The 23313-nt window shown below is 38.0% G+C and overlaps 2 protein-coding genes across 3 annotated transcripts in view; one reads left to right on the plus strand and one right to left on the minus strand.

Annotated features, from left to right (window-relative positions):
• LOC128497638 (collagen alpha-1(VI) chain-like) overlaps positions 1–13086 on the minus strand; it is a 37371-nt gene extending 24285 nt beyond the window's left edge. The window contains exons 1-4 of the mRNA XM_053467802.1: positions 13038–13086; positions 5872–5999; positions 4801–4930; positions 2489–2689 (exon numbers count right to left, since the gene is read on the minus strand). Of these exons, the coding sequence (XP_053323777.1) occupies positions 2489–2689; positions 4801–4930; positions 5872–5965 (425 nt within the window). The 5' untranslated portion in view covers positions 5966–5999; positions 13038–13086. The remainder of the gene's footprint in view (positions 1–2488; positions 2690–4800; positions 4931–5871; positions 6000–13037) is intronic.
• A 4166-nt stretch (positions 13087–17252) lies between these two features.
• LOC128496562 (collagen alpha-6(VI) chain-like) overlaps positions 17253–23313 on the plus strand; it is a 69611-nt gene continuing 63550 nt past the window's right edge. For both annotated transcript variants that reach the window (XM_053466248.1, XM_053466249.1), the window contains exons 1-2: positions 17253–17349; positions 17863–17932. The gene's annotated coding sequence lies outside the window, so the exon portion shown is untranslated. The remainder of the gene's footprint in view (positions 17350–17862; positions 17933–23313) is intronic.

Here is a 23313-nt window from a genome sequence, read left to right on the forward strand (position 1 = left end):
TGGAGAAATCTGCTACAAGGATTTGTTTCCTCCCTGTCCCCCCTTTTCACTTAGTTTTAGGTGAAGGCTCCCTGAGTGCTCGCATCAGTGAGGAGATTGCTACATCAGGAGAGGAACAATACGGGATGCACCATAAGCCCCAAAGGAACATGGTGAGGGAGATCATAGGAGCTCCCTTCACTGGCCTCACTTGTGTTAAGCAGGCCCCTGTCAAGTGGGAGCCCCCAATGCCAGTACCGCAACACCCTCCCCGGTTATACTACCGTTGCTTCACTGAGTCTGAGCGCCAGAATATGGAGTTTAGACTCAGTGAGGCAGCAAGTAAGGCTCAAGATGGAGGACCATGAGAGAGCTGTCACCAGCTGATGGACTGCCCCACCCTGACTTAGCAAATATAAGGGTGTGTGTAAGTATGTTAATGTATTTGTATGTAAATGTGTGTGTATGTAGAAGAATGCTAGTGTGTATATGTGTGTGAGTATGTTAGTGTGTTTGTGTAAATATGTTGGTGTGTGTGTGTAATTTTGCAGGTGTGTAAAATAGGATTAGCATGTGTAAAACATGTTTTAATGACCTTTGTATATAAATAAATGTGAATTTCCATGTGCATTGGATTAAAGATGTGTTGTATACATGTGTATATGTGTGAGTATTACTGAATGTAAATGTGTATGTCTGAGTGTGTATTGATTGGATATATTTGAATGTGTGTGAATGTATATGTTAGTGTATAAAATAATGTAAGCAGGGTAAAAAAAAACAGATTGCAATACAGAGGCTGATGGGACAATATGACCATGGGCTAGGGGAAAATACAGGGGCTGTGTGTAAATGACTAGGGGCTGGGGGTTATTACATGGGCCTGAGCGAAAAGCATATGACAGGGAGTAGGGGATCTGAAAAGGGGGCTGGGGATATTACACTGGGACTGGGTATATGAAAAGGGGCATCGTATTTGACAGAGGCTGGGGTAAGGGATATGATAGGTGCAAGGAATAAGACAGGGCGGGAATATGACACTAGGGAGATGTAATGATGAGGTGCATAACACGGGGGCAGATGTAAAGGGGAAGGTTAATGGAAAAGAGTAGTGGATGGGGAACAAATTTCAAGAGAATTGTAGAAGAATTTTAGAACTAAAGCCAAAATAGCTGTTTTTTTAGGAAAATCTCCAATTCAGTTGTTATTCCAACTCGGTTATTTTGGGCTCAATTCTTTGATTCTCTTGCAGATAATTCCCTTTTTACTTAATGAATAGACCCTAGAATATTCTATTTTTTCAAGTTTATTACAGTAAACATTTTATAAAAAAAATCCTTAATTTATTTAAATAAATTGCATTTCTATGTGTTGTTTAATCTAATTTAATTAGAATTGTGTTCATTGCAAAATAATGGGGAGTTATCTTGCACCAGGCCCCTTAGCTCACTATTTCCCACAACTGTGCTATGTTAAGTACAGCTAATTTGGATGGTACTAGTTGGTTGGGTCCCTGATGAATGGCAAGCAGTGTGTCCACCTTGCACCTGTGCACTTGTCAGTACTCTCATGGACCCCATCCGATCATCAAGATCTCATCAGTTATCAAGTTCAAGTTAACTTGTTTGATAAGTTGCTTCATATATTATATTTCAGTTTGTTTACATTTGTTTACAATACTCAGAGAACACTGACTTTTTATCTTTACGCCTCTGTATTTAGTTGAATGTAATGTAATGACCACATTGTACATTGTAAATGCCATTTAGTGGTGGAGATTTACAGCTGTTGTACCCATGAATGAAAAGTAGAGTTTTTTGGTAACTGAAATCATGTAAAACATAATTTGCATGCCACCCTTCATTGAACCCTTGTAAATCTGGCATGAGATAAACGGTTAGAATCTGGATACTCAGTTGCCAAACTGAAGATCTGAATTAATAGAAAATGTAAAGGAAACCATAATCAGTCTATAAAATCCATTCATTTTAACAAGGTACCGCCGAAGGCAATTCACATTCCAAGCGCACATCTGTGCAACCCTTTAAAGTTAAAACCAAGAAGAAATCCAGGCAAGATACTGGGAAGAAACAAATTGTGTTTGCTTTCTGCAGCCGGCAGTATATACAATGTATGGAAGAGATCCGGCTGCCTGATGGAGCTCTAAGGAAGCTTGGATAGATTTTGATGTTAGAAGCTCCTTCGCGAAAAGGAAATTTAAACCAGATTGTACTGCTTGTGCGACACTCTTATCAGGGGTTTTATACACTAAAAATGAGGATTAAGTTAGGAATACACAATAAATTGAGACATTCCCAGTTTTAATTTTGAAAGCATGGTCAAATATGGACAAATATGCGTCTTACAAAAACATAGAAGACAATTAATTTCATGGGATTTTGAACTGTTTGGATATTTATGCTTCACTTGAATTGCAAATCTCTTTGTTTACCAAAACATATCAGACGCACTTATCATAGCTCAACGCAATATGGAGAGTGTTTCTCACCCAGTCAGAAGTTGTCCTGTAGCCGCAGTGATGGCACAGTCAGTGTTGGTTCCTTTTCCAAGATAAGACACTGATTCAATGGCTTTTTTCAGTCCTGTCTTATTGGTCTCCATACTGACCACTTCACTTATAATATTCACCTCATCACTGTAGTGTAGAGCCCCAGCGTTCCACGTCAGTAACCTGTCACATGGATGGAATCTGGACACAAGAACATTACTTAAATTGGGATGTAATTTGTTGATACAACTAATATTGACCAGAATAATCTGTTGAAGAACAGAAAAATATGTGTCAGAGACAACCAATTTATATGCTTTTTTGGGCGATCAGCCTTACTGATGCCCCAAGTGGCTACTACCTACCTTATTGGAGACAGCACCCCTGCATGTCCTGCATATGTCCTTTGTCTCTCCTTCTCTCTGTTCTTTTCTCCTATATATTTTAACTCTTTGTGTTTTACCCAGTAAAGTTAATAAAATGAATTAACTTACGTCCCCTTGGTAGTTTGCTTGGTAGAAACCCTAACACCCAGACCACAATGTAGACACCTGAAATGTTGGTAGCTATAATACAGATCAGCGAGACATCATATTCTGGCCCTCATTATTGTTAAGCAGAGCATGCACTTTAAGTGAGCGGTACCACAACACAGACTTAGTGTATCTAATGAAATAAAAATGTAATCAAAGTGGAGAACTGTGAACTGTTGGTGTGTTTGTGTATAGTGCAGCCCATGCCTTACTGCACCTCTAGTTTAATTATTATCCACATACACTATCCAACCCAATACTTATAAATATAAAGTCTATAATATATAATTTATATAATATAAATCAAAGTCTTCATGTCAAATTTGTCACATAATGCTAGCGGCTAGAGGTGAGTCCTACAAATGGAGGCTTTAAAACGTTGTGGGGTATTACTGTATTCAAGTGATGTTGGTGAACATAAACTGAGGATTTTCTTTGTTAGCTACACCTGTTCTGTGAAAGAAATCTAAAGCAAAAACCATATAAGAGGTTTATGGGGAAATGGCTTAATGAGATGTGGTAGAATGACTCTTCTGATATAGTATAGGTTGTCTACCTTTCAAAGATATATACTTATATGAAAAATCAGACAAAAATAACAGTTAAGAAGAAGTGATAAGCACCATCTAATATTATATTATAGAATAAAAACCAATACATATGAGATGTTTCAGTACTAAAGACAAGTTAATAAATATGCTTTGACTTTGGGTGTGTAACCTAAATGAAAAAGATTACTATTACTTTTGGAGAAATTTCACAAGAGTGAAAAAGCCTCTTTTCCTAAGAGGTTAAATAAAGTTGTTTCGATGATCTTTGCATTGCAGATTTAGAGGATATAACATAACACAACAGTCTACCAGCCCACGTTTACGCATAGGTCTCTATATATTTGCTTTGAGACACCGTACTGCACAAGGATTTGGGTTTTTCAATTTAATAATGTATCTGTCTTTGCTCCTTTCATTTCATGTAAAAGTATTTGTTGTTTGTCCCATGTACTTCTCCATCCACTGTCTTTTCTTACAGAGACCTGCATCTATCCCCTAAGCGTCCTTGTTACTTTTACATCATCATGGGCTTCAATAATACTTCATTTTAGATGTTACTAAAGCTCCATCTATCCAGGACAGAAATCCCAATATTCCTTTCAAAATAATTAAAATTACTTTGGAACTCAAATAGTCCAGGCTCTAGTTATTTCCAGACGTTCCCTGCTTTGAAGTCATTACTTAAGGTTCAAATCCCCCTTCAATAAATAATAGCAGCTGTATAAAATTCAAGAATCTGAAAATTTTCCACACAAGAAGCAGATAACATTTTTCGCGAGAAATTGTTTTGTTTAGTCTTTACTAAAAACAAAGTCTTATATTTAGCAGGATTATTAGGAAGAAGAAAGACCTTCTTAGTTAATGTTTGTGTTTTTCTGCCATTAATTTATTAATTTATTGTAATATTTGCCCACTAAGGTGACTTTACCATAGGCCACCCATTAAATATAAAAGTAGGAGAAAGTGAGGCCAAACAGGAGGAGACCAGGTTTATCACGTATGTCCAGAATAGGAAATATAAGAAAAATTAAATATTTTCTTCCCCCCTTGGTTAATCCCAACTGGCAGGTGCAGGCAAAAGGCAAATCAAAAACATCCCCATGTATGTTTGGTGTTACATAGTAATTCCAAGATCCCTACATATGTACTGTGTCCATTTACCTGAAATGTAAGGTTTTTCATATTTCCACCAAAAAAAAACACTTTTGAAAAAGAGAGCAGAATTTACCTGCTGTTTAGTCGATCCACTAAATCTACTGCAAAGGACTTTATGCTCTCCACAAGGGCTCCGTAGGGCTGAGCTCTGAGTGCAACACTTTCAGATGTATCTAAGACAATGTACACGTCGGCAGGGCAGTCTGCAGCATAGATAAACAACACTGTCAGGGCTGTATGTTCCATACATTTACTATTTTGCTCTGTCTACTCTTTTGTTAACGAAACACCACGTTCAAAACATAATTCCGAATTCTAAGGTTATATGACTGTATTATGCAAGGTTATCTAAGACTTGTCTTCTAAGACTGCACCCACTTAATGGCGGCCTCCAATGTAAAGAATTTTCCGAATGGGACCGTAAAACCATGAATGACAGTCTAGGCCATCTTCAGACATAAAGCACATGTCCTACAGCAGCAATGAGAGTTCTCCAAATCAAAAGTACTAGGTCAAATAATTATTTATATGATTGGTTTTCTGTGGCTATTTAATAATAAAATAAACAATTATTGAGTAGACAAGGTAATTACAGGAGGGCCCTCTTCTCCTTTTGTCTCCGTTTGTTATTGTGTGTGATGTAAAATTATTTTACTGACTCCGAAATCTGCCGACACTATATAAATAAATGTAATGTAATGAAATTATGAAGCAACACAAATTCATTTTTTTAGATACCAAGTTACCAATGCCTGAAAACATAGTCAGACCAGATCATCTTGTATCAGTATATATATTTTTGTAAGCATCTAAGGTGGGGTTGTCCAATATACAGTTAATTTACACAAACCCTACTTACCCGAAACAAAACATACTTATCAAGATAGTACATACTGGCGTTTTAATAAAAATATCATAATTTCTTATATGAACTATTTCCTTTTGTCAGTCTGTAGCCTGTAAGTAAATCCTTCTTATAGTACTCAGGCATAAACTATAATTGTTAAAATAAAGATTATATAACACTATATTACGTGTCATAAATTGGTTCAAACATGTGCCTGCAGTTGTCTATGTGTACATATGAAAAATATTAACAAAATATCTTTCCAATAATAAAGTCATTATCATATTTTATTTTTACCGAGGTGAGGATTTGATGTGCCAGATTGTGAAACAGAAGAGGTCTCGTCCAAGATGATGCAGACAAGGAAAATCAAATTCAAATAAGAAGCCATCACTGTCAGATGTATTGCATGCTGTATATTAATCCTACAATGAAGAAACAGAACAGTGATACCATTTAAAAATGTAACAAAGAATGAATGTAAACCCATATGAACTGAAGAAACTATTTTTTAAGTTCAAGTATGTTTTATAAATAATTAAGATTGTGTTCGTTCACAATACATTGATCGAAGACTTAGTTGACATCTAAAACAACGTTTACCTTACATTGTAAAAACTGCTTTTATGATGTGTTAACATTTTTAAATTGATCACCTGTTTTCAAAATCTTCTTAAGGACCTATTAAATATCAATAACATTAAATATCTTATGTGCTTAAACTAACATGAAGTATCCCTGGATGAACTTGCTTCCCTCTTTCTAGTTGTATCTTTTGTTGCATTTTTCAATATTTGTACCTTCTGTACAACCAGTGCACAAATCAGGATGGAGTTCATTATTAATGGGGGTTTTTAACTTGAAAAAAGGATCTTTATTAGTGAAAATTAAATTGTTGGAGGGGGGCAAAAAACAGTCAATTACAAGCCATTGCAAAGGGAAATTAATACACCAATGGTATCTAGCCAATAGTGATGAACATACATGGTGTAAGATAGATAACCTGCATCTAAACAATAAATAAAGAGCAACATGTGTTTGAAGACAGATATATATATATATATATATATATATTTGTAGCTGGTCTGTATGTCTCCTACAGTCACATGGGACTTGAGGAAGGCAGCAACATCCAACTAAGACCAAAGTATAAGGCAGATCAACTCATATACCCTGCCAGTAATCAGATACCCTACTGGCATACTTAGCAAGCCAAGAAGTACAACATAGCGGCCGCTGATCTAAAAATCCCAGAAGCTCATCAGAATGTATGGAGGTTTCCACCCCAAGTCCAACACCCAGAGATCTTACACTAGCCGAAAAGATGGCGTGCTTGGTCTGGTAAGTGTCAATGGATGAAAACTGGAGCATCTGGGAGTACATCAGTAAGGTGGCACTCAGGGATGAGCTGCTGAGAGAATACCTGAACCAGCAACAGACATGGAAGCAAGATCAATTATTAACAAATAGATGAGGTGGTTGACATTGGGAAATCCTACCAGTGGCTGGACAGGGCTGGACTCAAAGATAATTGCAGCACAATAGTAGGCACTAAGCACCAGATCCATAGGGATCTACCTCACCAGACAGAACCCAGTGTAGACTGTGTAGAGAGGCCTCAGAGACAGTCCAAAACATAGTGGCAGGGTGTAAGATGCTCGCAGGAACAGCGTACACTGAACTGCACAGCAAGTAGCTGATATTGTGTATAAGAACATCTGTACAATGTATGAGCTAAACCCTCCAAAGTCCAAACAGGAGAGTCCACAAAAGGTTGTGAAGAATAACATGGCTACGATTCTGTGGGAATTCCAGATCCAGATGGACAAGCAGGTACTGGCCAATCAACTCGACATTGTAGTAATAGACAAGGACCAGAAGACAGCACTGGTGATAGATTCAGCGGTACCAAGTGGCAGCAACATCAGGAAGAAGGAGTATGAGAAGCTGGACAAGTACCAGGGCCTAAAAGAGGAACTAGAGAAGATGTGGAAAGTGAAGGCCAAAGTGGTACCACTGGTTATAGGAGCACTCAGGGCTGTGACTCCTAAGCTGGGAAAGTGGCTCCATGAGTTTCCAGAAACAACATCAGAACACTTTGTCCAGAAGAGTGCAGTACTAGGAACAGCTAAGATGCTGCGCAAAATCCCCAAACTCTAAGGCCTCTGATAAGGGACCGGAGGTTGAGGAAGACACATATTCTACTTCACATTTTTCTACTTCAGCTGGTACAGCAAACCAAGAAGAAAATTGTCAATCAATGTAACAGAGGCATCATATATCCCCTTTTTTGAGAGTAATAACTACTGCACATAATCCACATATTTTTGCAGTGGATAATTTGGCATTTTATATTTTCAGATTTAATTTCCTTACTCAATACAAGAGAAATGTTAGAGAGGCACTTTGGAACAATTACAGTTTCCGTCCATGTCTATAGTAAGATTTCTCAACCTGGTTTAGATTTTAAACGAGCTGCTGAAAATGTGCTATCTTTTCTTGGCGTAAGGCACCGTTAAGGTCGTCACCTCATTATGTGGCCATGAGGATTTCTGATTTCACCAAATTGTTCCACTTGCAAAAGTATCACACATAGAAATATCTGTGCTGTCCAGATAATATAAAAAATATGGGTGCAGAGGCAATGTGTTTAAAATGAGAATATTTAATTTGTGATCGGGTCAAAACTAATTAATTTTCTGTTTTGTGTATTTAGCTGATTTTATATTCCAAACTAGCAATTTTAATTCATAAAATGTAACTGCAACCACATGCACTGAAAGGTAAATTGTACATTAGGCTAACATGACAGCGTCAGCCATTTTTTCAATAACACCTATACAGGCCAGATGTTTCAGACAAGCATTTGTTCTCCAGTGTGTGTCATGTATGAGTCATTGATTCTCTTTTGTGAGTTTATACTGCAAGGTAACACTTTACACATGCTGGTGAGCATCATTGAAGATCTGAGAACATTGGTTCCTCAAAACAATTTGAGTCTCTAGTTGAAGCTGATACTTTTTTCCATGATGGTACAATAAAATGTAAAGCTACAAAACTTCTCAGGACCTCAGAGGCCGCTTCTTCAGAACACACTGGCCCTTTTTCTTATTAAATAAATTGAACAGGGCTGAAAATGTACAAAGTAGATAGGCAATTACAATAATAAACAATAAACTTGTAAGTGAACTAAGATACTTGAGAAAGACAATTATGTAAAAGAAGTAAATTCATAAATACCCTGTTAATAATAATAAAGCAAATGTATATGTAATAAGTATGTAAGCTAATACATCTGGCAGATCTATAATTTTCTCAACTGATTAATTTCCACTAAATCACATAGAGAATAGAAAAACCTTTTTCAGATTATACAACCTATCAGTGCCTGATTTTGTGCCACATGGGAAAGTTTGGGTCATATAACAGGGCTGGCTAGGAATTATGTTACTAATGCTACATAGTCAGTTACAAAAGAAGGTGGAACTGCACCTTTAAGTGGAAGAAACAGTGTTCGCGAACCATATAATAAATGGATATATACAACCGATCGAATGAGCAACAAATCAAGCCCCTTAAAAATACTCATTTTATTCATGGTGGAGGCTGCAACATATTGAAAGTGGTCTGTCCAACTGGATAATGCTAAAAAGTGCAAAGTTCACAAGAAATGTTCATTGTATTAGATGGTTGATTTCAAGAAATCGTAATGATTTATACACATCAAAAAGAAAAAGGAATAATAAATATGTTTTCTTTTTAAATCTATATTGAAAAGTAAATGGAAAAAGTAATTTGAACGCATTTCTAGATTTGTTGATGCTGCCAAACGTACGTGCTGTACGTGGACAAACGTCTCCCTAGTAATAGATAACTTATTTCCATTGATGGTGCAGTAGGATCCATGGAGGTCCAACTGATAATAGGCACTGAGTCCTAGGGACCAGGTAGCTCTGCAAGTGAAATCCGTTCTTGGTCATTCAGTGATCAACTTAGAGGGGAACCTCTATACTGCTGTTGCTCTTCTGACCATGCAGTAGACATGAATGGCTTTATACTTGGTTCCTCCTTTGATTGACTTGCAAAACAATGTGCGGGAGGTGGGAAATTGATCTTCTTTTTGGCATACAATGCACCACTAGGCATAGTCAGTAACGGACACCCTGCCCCATTAGGCTGTGAACTGGGTAGTACAAATAGTGGCAGGCCACTGAAACCAACAAGAATGGGGTGTTGAACTTCAGGCCTGGAGGCCTACAAATATGCTTGCAATTTGGTAAACCATTGCTTTAAGCACATGACTTAAAGGTGTTGTTTCATCCAGGGTGCCTCATAAAGTATTAATAGATAAGTGCTGCTTTATGTAGAGAGAAGCAAAATAAGCAACAAAGTCATTACAGCATCTTTCTCCACGATCTCTATACCATAAAAAGAGCATTAGAAGGTAAATGAATTTACTGGTGTTGCTTAGCAACCGAGCCCTGCCCTGTATGTTAGATCACTTGAGGGAGGTTTTCTGAAATCACAAGCACACTCCTGTGATGTAAGAAAAGGGTAGGCTAAGGAGAGCATAGCAGATGGGTTTCATTGTAAGTTAAAAAGTCACCATATGAAATGATTTTCTCAGCAAATTACAGAAAAACAGCAGTTAGTTCACTTAGCGCATACAAGAGAGGAATATAGTCATTTGAGTTGTAGCTAGGTGACAACAAGCACTAAAATACATTTTATTCATGATTCTTTTTGTTTCTTCTTTATTTACATGTTCAATGATTTTAATATTGTATTATTATTAAATATTTTGTCATTAGCATTTGCCTCCATTTTGTGTAATGTAGAGAAGTAGGAGAAGCACATGCCACAAAAAGAACACAAAACCCACTATATCAAGGGTGTCCAACCTCCTGCTGCTGCAGGACCACATCTCCCATCCTCCTCAGCCAGCCCCTTAGCTGAAAGAGCATTATGGGAGATGTAAGCCTGCAGCAGCTGGAGGGCCGCATGTTGGACGCCCCTGCACTATATAATTAAGAAAAAATTATTTATATTAGCACGATGTTCTAAAAGAGAATAGTACAAGTGGGAGTTAATCAGAAATTAAGTACATGCCACGAAAATCAAAAATAATACCGTGATAAAGTCACATCAACAAAAAATATAGACAGGAGGGACAAAAACGGTCCTGAAATGTGATCCCAACGTTTTGCCGATAAAGGCTTTATCAAGGGTGGCATGTACTTAATTGCTGATTAACCCCCACTTGTACTGTTGTCTTTTTAAACATTGTGCTAACATAATATATATATTTTCCTAGTTATATAGTGGGTTTTGTGTTCTTTTTTTGGCATGTGCATCTCCTACTTCTCTACATTGTTCTGTGTGTAGCCCGTTGGGGCAGGCTTGGAGACTTTTGATCTTCATATGCCTTTTTTGTAGTTTAGAGTGCCGCCTTTTGCTATATTGTTGATATCCTCCATTTTGTATAACCATATTGATAATGGTATAACAAGAGCATGTCACAACAGAGTGTTTCTGGAGTGGAACCTTCCGCCCGTGACATCACAAGTAACACCATATCACCATAGAACATCTTCAGAGAGTGGAGCAGGACCCAGAACATCTAAAACCTGTTATATGCTCGGTCAGAAGACTAAACTCCCAGAGAGAACGTATCAACAAGAGTTACAGACAATGAAGTGTATAAAAATACAAAAAGTTTAGCACTAACAATAAATATTTAAATTATGGTTGTAAAAACTATGTAGTACCACTGATTCAGCTCCATGGTAGAAGTAAATGGGACTTGCCAAAATTGTGGTAAAGACCACAAATATATGACCATATTGTATGACAATTCCAGTGACATATACTGGCCTAGGCCTAGGATGGCAGGTCCTGGGGGGGATGACAGTGCCCCTGTTGTAAAACCATGAGGAAGATGTATGCAGATACTCACCGGGTTACAAAGGAGATCTTTAATCTCCCCAACCTGTCCATTTCCACCATGGAGGGCTAGTATTTGCAGTATGTGTTTAATGGGTATGATTTGTTGTGTAGATATAAAAATATGGTTCCACTGAAGTAACAATTTGTTATTATTGTTTTTTGAGTGTGTCATCACTTGTGGGGAATAGAAGTTAGAGTAAAAAAGAAGTGATGTATGCTCCTACTGTTAAAATCCAGTAGCCCCAATTTTAGGATCTTAACATATTACATATATTAGCTGAATGTGCTTGGCTTAACTTCATTGCTTAAATGTATAAAAAGCCAGTGCATTGCTTGTACCTTAGTGTGGCAAATATCAGAATAGATAAGCAGATTCTGAGGGCCATGCAAATTTTTCAAGGAATACTTAAATATCACGTGAAAAAAGCAGACACTGATAGGCTGTTGCCATAGAAATTTAAAATACTTCATAAAATGTCTGTGTTGATGCTGGGACTCAATCTTAAATGTTATTATGTGCCAGACAAATGAGAAATCTACAATACGTATGAAATTTTAAACCTGGATGTAGAGATTTACACTATGGATGTGCTTCTATGTTTTTTTTGTAGAGCTGTAAGGGGATTGTGTCCTGATTGCTTATTCCTATGTATTGATCAAGCAATTTTTTTTGTTAAAGAAAAATGCTCAATAACATAAGAGTTACAAAAAAAAAAAATATAATTCGGTGTTGTTCCTTCAGAGGAAACATTAAAATAGCAGCTCTAATAATGTTTCTTTGCTTACTATACTAGAGAGTACAGTTAATGTGTTCTCTAAGTGGAACAGCACCTTAAATTCAGACTAAATCCTAAATTCCTTGTTTTTAGGAATCATTATTAGAACCACGATTAGTGAGTCATTGCAAAAGACGACTAATTGGTAAATATTTGAAGGGTCTTAGGGTGACCTCATGTACAAAGATCAAGGAAGCAGGGGGATACTACAGAACTCAAATTCTGCTTGTTCTCAAAGACAGATTTTTGTTTGAATTTTTAATACTGCACATGTGGACCAAAAGTACACGGTGACCACTCCGCATATATATGGATTAGACACACACACACACATACACACACACAATGAATCACTGGAGTATTTTAGACATTCTGACATTTCTAAGAAGCGAGATCATACGAGATAAATCACAGCCAAATAAATTAATTAGATCACAGAGCCCACACTAGCAATTACCATTTTTTTTATTGTAAGTATAATAAGCTTCATTAGTACACAGACTGATTTCATTATAAGCTTTATGTTTCCCATCACAACTGCAAAAACAAATGTGTCCGTGGACTACGGAAACATTTTCATCTTTAACCCTTCATATGCTAGTACGACATTTCTTACATCTTCCAGTGTTGTAAAAGATTACAAATATGTCCCAAAATTGACACATAACATCCTAAAATGTATAATGTTAATGATGATATGTATGTAATAAACATATGGAAAGAAAAGAATGATTTACTTACCTTCTATATGTTAGCCCAGGTGTTCTGTACCTAATCTCACAACACAACCCTTCAATGCATAAAGGTAGAAGGAAAGGAATTTTACCTTAGGGTCCTAGAGGATACAAGATTGCAGGGAACTCCTCCCTTTTCTGCATTGCAAAGGTTCTTCTGAAGAAGTAGGGGAGGCTAGCCCAGGGTCTCATTTGCATTAAAGATTGCCCTGACACCATCATTCATTTTGTCTCGGGAGCCTTTGTTCACATTACAAACCTTCATAGAACCTTCATAGAAAGGAATATCAAGGTATGAAAGAAGACCAAATGAATGTGGGTCCCATGTGTCAGTCCAAAGACAGGACACTATATGGAGATGGCTCAGTGCTAGACAATGGAGAGGCGGTCACTTATGAAGAACCAAATAGAACAAGGAGTAGGTCTTACATGATTTTTTCTCACTGAGTTTCATCCATGAGAACATAATCAAACATTGCTAATTAGAATACTGTCTTCACTTTCAAACAGAAATATTGGAAAGACCTAATGCCATCTATATCCTCCCATGCTGGCACGACAATGCTGTCAGTTGTCACCGTGAGCTCCATCATTACCTTCCTCCCAATCACTTCATGTAGAATTGATTGAATTGTATAAACAATTCTTGCTCAAAGTCAAGTTAAGCCCATGGGCATAGCTTTTATGACTTCTTATTTAAACCACAGAGGCATTGCTTGATGTCAAAAACCCATGGAGGCACCTGACCCTCACTGAAAAGGGAAACACTGGGGAGAAAAAAACAGTTTTTATTTATGACCCCAGCAAATGTTTTTGGGGACTGCCAAATTGAATTTGGCACTCTGTATTCAAAAATGGAGAGAAGGTAGGGCATTCAGGGGACAAACCAACTCATGATAGAACGGTTCTATCTGAGACCCTGGGAAGTTAATAAGCATGTTGATCAGGTTGTCCACTGACATCATAATCAGCTGTTGGTAATGAGAAAAGAATTCCATGTTATCATCTCAAAGTTCCACCTTAAAATAACGTTGTGCTCTTTCAAATACATTGGGGAGTTATTTTCAAAGTTTGGAAACTATTTATGCAAACCATACTTTGCTTCGCTTTCCCCCCCAAAAATACCATAATAGTGTTTTATAATACACTACTTTAAGGACTTGTGAATTCTATTCATGTGATCGTTAACTTTTAGTAATGATTATTTCAAATAATTTAAAAAGTTGTAGCCCTTTCAGTAAATCATGGTGTGTACTCATTTTTCATTCAAATGTTAAACTTTTGAATACCTGTCTAACCCTGTTTCCTCCCCCACACATTTAATTTACTTCTTCATGACATGTAGCTTGGCCTATATATCACCTTGAGCAGTGGTGGTATGCTGACACATGTATGCTTATTACTACAAGCCAGTGATTTTGCTAAAGTTTTGTAAATGAAGTAGATACAGCATTCATTACTTTGCTTAAAAGCACAACATTCCATAGGTTGGATTTTTAGAAAGGTATTTAGCCTCTGGCATGACTTATTGTGTCCACTGGAGCCAACATATTTAAACATGTCCAAGGAACTGCAGATACAAACATGTCCAATTGGTCTTAAGATATTCACCTAATTGGACTGCAAGCTAACTGAGCATCCCAGGTCTTTCTTTTGTTCCTGTGATTTAACTCCCTTTATGACACTTACAAAAATAGTCGATTCATTCTATTATGTTTAAGACATACCTGGAGCTATGAGTTGAAGAAAAGTTTCAATTCAACGACTTCACTATGCATTGTGAAAGGCGACCATCCAACGAGTAGGGTTAAGTTGTTAAGCTATGCGCTATGCAAGTCCAACCCTGACAATTTATGCAGAATACATTCAGGTCTATTCATCAAGACTATGTTGTCAGTCAAGGAAAGGTAGCTTCACTGACAATACAATACAACTTGGCTTAGCTCGAATAAGGTAACTTAAACATTAATTCATCCAGTGAAGCGCTGACACCTTTTCTGCCTGAGGAGCAAGTTCAGCTTGGTGGTTCCCCTGCCCACCCGCTTACTCTACACATTTAATCTTTACACTTACACTTGCACACATATGGTCTCTCACATACGCTCTCTTTCAGTTTACCTTAAGTAAAGTACCTTAAGTAAACTTATCTTATGTTAGTAATTGTTTACATTAGCAAAAGTTTACTTAAGTAAACTTACCTTAGTGAGAGTTTACTTTGTCTAGAACATGGATTTGCTTCTGCTCTCATGTGGTGTGAGCTGCCCGCTACCACAAAGGCCAAATTACCATCATGCTACGTGACCCTGCTAAGCGCTCGCCTCCAAAAGTGGGCCCAGTGTTAAGTGTCCTAATTGAAGAATTAAGACCTAGCGGCCAACCCTGCATGAAGCATTAGAATCTGCCCAGGCCTTTAGTATCTTCCTTTGCCTTGTATTTAGTTGCCATGTAGTGCAACTTAAGGTTGAGGATGTTGGACTGGCCTGTTGGGCAGTTGTGCACCCATCTCTGAAAATATGATAACCACTGTTTTGTTGGTTTTTTGCTATTGGTCTTTAAGTTTTTGAAAAGTAGAATTATGTAAGATGTACGGACATGGCCTTCTTGGCAAGTATACAAATTGTTAATTAATATAGCATGCAGTAAATTTACTGAATTGAATTATTTCCCCTTTTGTATCTTGTAAAGATGTTGTAATTTTAGAGCTTTTAAGATAGTGTGGATTTTTTTTCTTTAAAAAAGCATTCAGTGTCCTGTTCTCTTAAATAGCCGGGAGCCAGAATAAACAAAACCAGACACTAATCACTACATTTATTTAATCAAATGTTTACAGGACCTGTGGAATTTATAAGTGCATATAAAGATAGTTGTATGGATAGATTAAAATTAATGGCTTTAATTTGTAAGTAAAGGAAGTGATTAGAGATAGCTTAGTTTCCAATATAACGAGGAAAACCTGGCTTGTTCCCTTGTCTCACCAAAGCATATTTTATATATATATATATATATATATATATATATATATATATATATATATATTTATATTTATATATTTCAAGACTTAATTAAGAAAAAAATACACAGTGGAGCCCCTGGTATTTCTATCATTTCAGAGGTGTTCGTTATTAATTTTTAAATTAATTTGTCAATACGGAGGCATACCCTGATTAGATAATCTTATTCCAAGATTTCATGTGGCAGCCCCCTCTCCAGCTTAATACCCCCATAAAGAGGCAGAGTGCTCTAGACAGTCCTGCCAAGTTCATATACCCTGTACTGACCCCAGCATGCGGAAGCCCTTCTCTTGTTTAAAACAGAGCTCAAACCTAGGACGAGGAAATGGGGTGGATGTCGCCTCTTGTCTGGCTATAAAGGGAGCTTAGTCCTCTTTTTTCCCATATTTTATCCCAGTGTGGGGAGCTCTTTATTTAATCTCATAATTGAATCTCTCCTCCTTGTATTACCCCAATTGTTATCATGTTTGTATTTTTCAACTGATGAATTACCATTCCAGAAAATTTACCAGAGATAGCAAAACATAGTCCTAATTACACTTGAGGGTGTGTGGAAAGTGGTTGTTGTGAATAAGCTGGCTCTCCTATCCAAACAGCCCATCCCTATCTACGTGCCACCTCATCGTCCCCATCTGCGCTTTCCCATATTGATCCAAACTAAGCGTCCATACACTTTCCCACTCCAGAAATATGTTTACAAAAATTGACAGCGGGGACTTATAATAATGCACTTATTTCACTTACATTTCTTTTTTGAAGAGAAAACCCTGGTTTTGTAATATAGTTGTTCTCAGGATGGAAAAAGGGCAAAAACACAAAACAAAGTACTAACATAGTGAATTATTTTTGATACCATAACAATCCTACAATCATTATATATTGGACCCCCTTAAGATGACCCACTTACAAAAAAATTGCCTCATACTATGTATATATATACATGCTTATGTATCTCTATATCTGCACACAGTTGTGAGGGTGCAGTATAGATTTGTAAGGATGTATAGAAAGCTATATTTCTTTGCACTAGATGTATGGATTGAATTGTATTGCGTGTATATGCTGTATGGATGAGTACATACAGTGTGACATTACACATGTGACGGTGTACCGGTGCATGAGGAGAGAGATCGCTTCTGCTTCTGGTCCCTGTGTGTCCGGCCCCGCCCACTTTCTGTAGCTCATTCTTTACCTTCCTCCACTATTCTTTCTCCCAGGACGGATCTCCAGTCTCGGTCAGGCAGGGGAGACTCCGAATCCAACCCAGCACCACTGCTAATCCGGATCAACTGGAGCAATTTAACCCAGGTCAGTCATTTCTTACCATCCATCCCTTTTACTTTCTTTAAAAAAAAAAACTACTTTAACAACTTAGTTAAGAAAGCAGTTAAAGAATAGATCACACCTATTGGATACATGCCTGTGAATTTAATTTATGAATCACGATTTTCTTTGAATGAGATGCATAAGGGATAAAACGTGAAGCTGTTTATAAACATGGAGTTAACCATTCATATAATAATATTGACAGTGTAAATACAAACAATAGATATGAGTGGCAATGTGAAATCTGAATGAGATGGGCAGTCAGCTACTGTCTGGGGTTAAAACCAACAGGTCTTGTAGTAGAGAATATTATTCTTTCTTATTTTGTATGGTCCAGCATAGGAAGAGTTAACTTTACAGCTAGATGGATGGTTGCTGCCCTAGGGGATTTCAAGCTGACATCACCCTATGTTCAGGTGTTCTTTTTTCCCTTGTACGTTTAGCTTACATTTTTTTGTATATTAATTTGATTTTTTTTTCCTTTTTCTGCCCCAGGTCAGGCATTTGCCACACTCTCCATACATGCCCTTAGCATGCACTCAGTATCGTGAAAACAATAACACAGGTAAGGGAAACGTGCTGCATTTCCACGTTTTATGCAGAATTTATAAGAGAAATTATGCTTACTGTATCTACTTAAACTTGCTATTTCAGCGATTGTCGGATTTAACACGTCAACAAAATACAGCACTAGAAACATAATGTCTACTACTGCTAAATGGCCAAAGTTACTTACACTTTTTATTTGTTTAAGCACTGACGCAGAAACTGATAGGTCATTGCCGTAGAAACAGAAAACCCTTTTCAAAGTTTCTGTACAGTTTTAAGAGAACCTTCAGACGAAAGGATAAAATATTAGATTTGTAAATGTTTATTTGCTTGACGTGCTACAGTGGAGCAGCACCTTTCATTTACTATGAAGTAAGAGTAAGAGTGTGTGCAGTTCTAATGCTTTCGACCTTGTATGCGGATTCAAGAATGGGACTCTAATAGGGGTTCTGGCGTTGATTCAGATATTTATACTTATCAGGTTCTACTAAAATATCCAGAAATAAACATCATTCCTATGATAAATAAATGGTCAAACCTCAGAGCAAGTACTTATTTAGTAAAATTTTGCCTTTTTCGTAATTTTTGATGGAATGCTTGTCATGAGACGCTAATGCAGGCATTGAGCGATATTGTCTACATCGTTGATATAATGCAGGTACAAAGTAACCATGTGTTTTATGGTATGACATCACTCAAATATCTTATACTATCTCTTTGCTGTTTGGGGGCAAAGGAGGCACCAAGGGACATGTTTCTTGGTGAAGTCGGGGAGGCCCTGGGGCAATTTTTACACCAAGGCCCTGTGCTTTCTAGTTACGCGGCTTCATGGACATCATTAAATTCTGTAGAATACATGGGTATGGTTTTAATTAGCCATGACAAATTTAAGCCTAAAACATTGTGCTGCAATCCAAGAGAAAAGACATCTGCATCACTGATACAACTGGGATTAGTAATGTAGAAAATTACAATAATTACTTTGTCTGGACTATAAAACAGTCTTTGTTTCATTTTTATTGTAAGAAGCACTTGAGTTTGCCACATGTGTGTTAGAAGTGTTAAGTAATGTAAGTGTACTGTATCATACCTACCAATATTTCTTAAAGGGACACTCCAGCCATCATATGCACTTTCATGCTATGAGGTCCCTCTAATTTTTTTGTTGTTCCCCCTTGCAAATGCATGGGGGGGGTCTGAAGAATTCCTCTATATGCATTTGCCCCATTCCCTTCACATCAACTATCTTCCATGCGAAACTGCCAGGCACCCACTGTCGTAACTACAGGGTTCTACAGTGCGACCCCTGCGACCCCTTCTTCCTGTCTCCCCTTGCCAGGTCAAAATAGTTTAGAAAGAGCCCATTCGACCTGGACAGCACCGATCCATATGTGTTTGCGTATATATGTATACTAGTGTGTGATCATGGATTTGGACTTGTGTGTAATCATGGATGTGGACTTGTGTGTAATCATGGATGTTGACTTGTGTGTGTGTGATCATGGATGTTGACTTGTGTGTGTGTGAGCATGGATGTGGACTTGTGCGTGTGTGAGCATGGATGTTGACTTGTGTGTGAGCATGGATGTGGACTTGTGCGTGTGTGTGAGCATGGATGTGGACTATGTTGGAAGGGGGCAAGGGGCAAAAATGGCGCAGACCAGCTGTTGAAGTTGGGGGGCCCGGGGCAATTTTTCACACCAGGGCCCGATGGTTTCTAGTTACGCCCCTGAAGGCAGCTATGGTGCAGGCTTGGCGAATGTTGAAAAGGCACTAACGAGACCCACTGTGTGCATGCACAGAAATTATTTATATTTCTTTTAAGAGAATTGTTGGACGACAAAGAAAACCTGCATATTCTCCCTAAGATAATTGCTTTTATTTATGTATTTATTTTTTACTTGTTAAGGAATACTTTTTAAACTTTAGTGAGGCTATCAAGGGCTTTAAACCGTCCCTTTAATTGCAAACTGGGATTCTTGGTAGGTTTCCTGGCTCTTTTCATCCTGGCTGTGCCAGTTGTGTATATGTGCAGTGCCCATTTTGCTGCTATATCCATAACCTTCACTCTAGTATTCAACATAGTCTCATAATCTCTGTTGGACTTTCCTGATCCAAATGGTACCTGTGCCATACGCCAATAGACGCTTCAGCTGGCAGGTTTGATGACGTGAAGCAGCACATGATACAAAATATACTTTTTTCCACAGCACTGTACTTGACCATTTATGTTATGTTGAGATGCACTCTACAGCTGTTAAACTACTTTGCTAAGATATGTTGGCAGAGGAGATGGTCCGATATTGTATGGTTATACCAGGAAATATTTCAATGTCTAATTTCGGTTTCCTTTTCTCGAGCCAATTTATATATGCTGTAGAAATAATTTAACTTTTTTAGGTTTTGTCTTTGGCTAAACAATCTTGCTAAAGGATAATTTATATTCACTGTGATGAATTCCAACTGATTATACCAAGCTGTACATATGTTATCGTTAAACTTAAGCATGGTTTTATTTATTTTTGTTCTTACACCCAACTTTGTGTGTATATATATAAATGGCAGGCATGTTCTGTTACAATTGAATAGGTAGGTTTGCTTTTACTATATTTATAAGGTATCACACCTGTGCAGCATTATCCTGAAATATGGTATGGCAGTAGAACACTTTAAAAAATCTATATATTTAACTTTACATATCTGTTGCAAACGTTTATAACTTGAAAACTTCAGTGATTCTAAAAACCTTATCCACTGTAAAATATCTCTTAGGGTGTTTAACAGTCATTGACCCTACATTGTCACAGCAACTGTGTGGACCTAGTTTTGTCTGTATACAGTTCTATTTTCTTGTGCTATTTGGCACATTGGGAGAAACTGCCTTTCTGTTTGGTCAGTTATATATCATATTGTCCCATAAATGCACATTTTAACTATGGCCTGTGGTTTTGGACCAGTATTTGTTTGTTAACCCTGTTGTACATTTTATACCTACCTCTGTCAGCATACGGTCAAACTGCAACGGGAAGTTGTTCTCCTCTTTGCAAACTGTGCTGAACTCTCTTGTAGACAGCTGTAGTTTGTTTATAATAGATGGTAGTTCTGTTATTATTAAAGATATCTATTTGACTCATTTATTGCAGCTTACATTTAACACGACAGAGATGTATTTGTACCATGCAGATGTTTTTCCTAGACCTCATGTGTGATCGGATATGTTCCACGGCATTTCTGTTTGTCAGGTCTTTTGGAGAATAGCCCACCTTCGTGTTCATGCAGCATGAGTGGATGTACATGAATGCAACATTACAGTTTAAAAAACATATACCGTATTTGCTTCTGTTGTAGAAGTAAACATTACTTTTTAAATGTACTGATTTGTTTTGTGTACCCTGACAGCTGATTGGCTGAGAGCATATGCCCCTATCCTTGGTTCACATTGGCATACTGGGGGACTGGCATGACCCCTTTAAGAGTGTTTTGGGTCCGTTTGGCCCCATGAGGGACTTTTGGCAAATGTGGTCACAGGGTTTTACGGGTTTTTGAGTCAGCATGACCTCTTTAAGGATTTTCAATCAGTGTCTCTCTCTTAATGCTTTTGGGCCCTTGCATATTTGGCTCTCTAACAGCAAAGTCACACACCTTATTTAGCCATACCAACACACATCACACTCAACCACGCACACTACACTCACAAAAGAGTGAGCACACTCTTTTGCAACTCAGATACATACTCAGTAACAGCACATTCAGCGAGTCGTGAGACGGATTGGAGGAGCAAAACAATGCATATAGCATGATGCCTAATATTCTTCACACAGTTGCACACAATATGCAGGGCCATCTTTAACACAGAGCAAAAGGGCCAGCTGTCCCGGGCCTAGTCATTCCTGGGGGCCTATAGCAGCTGCCTCTTGAGCTCTCTATGTAGCCCGGGTGACCCTTGCGACCACTTCCGCATGGCCTGCAATTTACCTCTGTGTTGCTTGCACCTCTCTTGTACTGACCAGTGGAAGCAGGAGAGAAGCGGGGTTACATCACGTGCGTTCTTGCTTCCTCTGGGTGGTAAAAGAGGAATTTTAATTCAGCATGTGTGAATGAATTAATGAATGAATAAGTACCTATCAATGAGTATTTATATATAAGCATGTGTGATAGCATGGATGTGTAACTAGGTGCAAATATGGCACAGGGAGGCTGTTTGGGATCAAAGATGGCATATGCAGGCTGGTTGGAGGCAAATATGACACAGGGAGGTTGTTTTGGGCAAAAATGGCGTAGGGGACTGTTTGGGGGAACTGACAATCTGGTAGGTGACGGGGCACCACAGGGGTGGCCCGCACAGGGCCCCTGAACACCTAATGCTGGCCTTGATCACGACTTACACGTCTGTTTCGGATTGCCCTTTTAATCCTGCACCAGTCATTTGCCAGGTGAACTGCATAGTATTGCATTCCTCCCCTGACCTGTGCGTGTGTTGAGGGCATCTCAAGTTGAGCCACGGTAGGGTCAGAAGGAAGGAAGATCACACTGAATCTGCAGAATCAGTTTGGCTTGGGCAGTGATTGAGGCATTAACCTGGAACAAGTCTAGTATGTTCCAAGCTCTAGACCTCATGTATCTCAGTGACTTCAAAAAATCGTTCTTGATTTAAAGCAATAATTTGAGACATGTGAACTAACAAAAGAACATGATTGTTCATGAAGTATACAAAAGGTGAGATTTGGTCCCGTGTTGGTCGTAGAAACACAGTAGACAAATAGAGTCAAGATGATACCTTTATTGGCTAGCTGAGTAGATATAGAGTGCAAGCTTTCAAGACCTCTCAGGCCTCTTCCTCAGGCATATTATGGTAATATGGTAATATGCCTGAGAGGACACAGACATATATTGGAGAAACCTATACCTTTAGGGCAGGGTGACATGGGGTTGTGGGGGCAAGTAGAGGTCAGATGTTAAGGTTGCCTGTTGTGTTATTTAGTGATGACTCTCAACAAGAGCACTTCATACACCATGGCCTCCTTTGCCCCAACATGCAGTGTTGCATTGTAAGCTATTCAATGTATTCTCTAGACAAGCCCTAAGCAATAGGCATCCTAACAATTGAACTGGAAAAAACAACTATAGAGTCATTCTATTAAATAACTTCATATCACCTTTAGATATTTTGGCATAAAGCATCCTCATCCACTACATTTTAATAGTGGATTGTGGTTTTTGGCCAGGCCTTATGTGTGGTCCCGATAGCTGCTTATATATATACATCAATAGTGTATGACCTCTGGTTTAACATTTATGTTCCATTTGTTTATAATTCTCCTTACCAAAAGGGAAGCCAGCAACAGGGCCTAGCAAGCTGCAGCTGCCGAGCAGATGCAATTCCCTACAAAAAATACT

This window comes from Spea bombifrons, chromosome 5 (assembly GCF_027358695.1).
Source record: "Spea bombifrons isolate aSpeBom1 chromosome 5, aSpeBom1.2.pri, whole genome shotgun sequence".
NCBI classification, from domain to species: Eukaryota; Metazoa; Chordata; class Amphibia; order Anura; family Pelobatidae; genus Spea; species Spea bombifrons.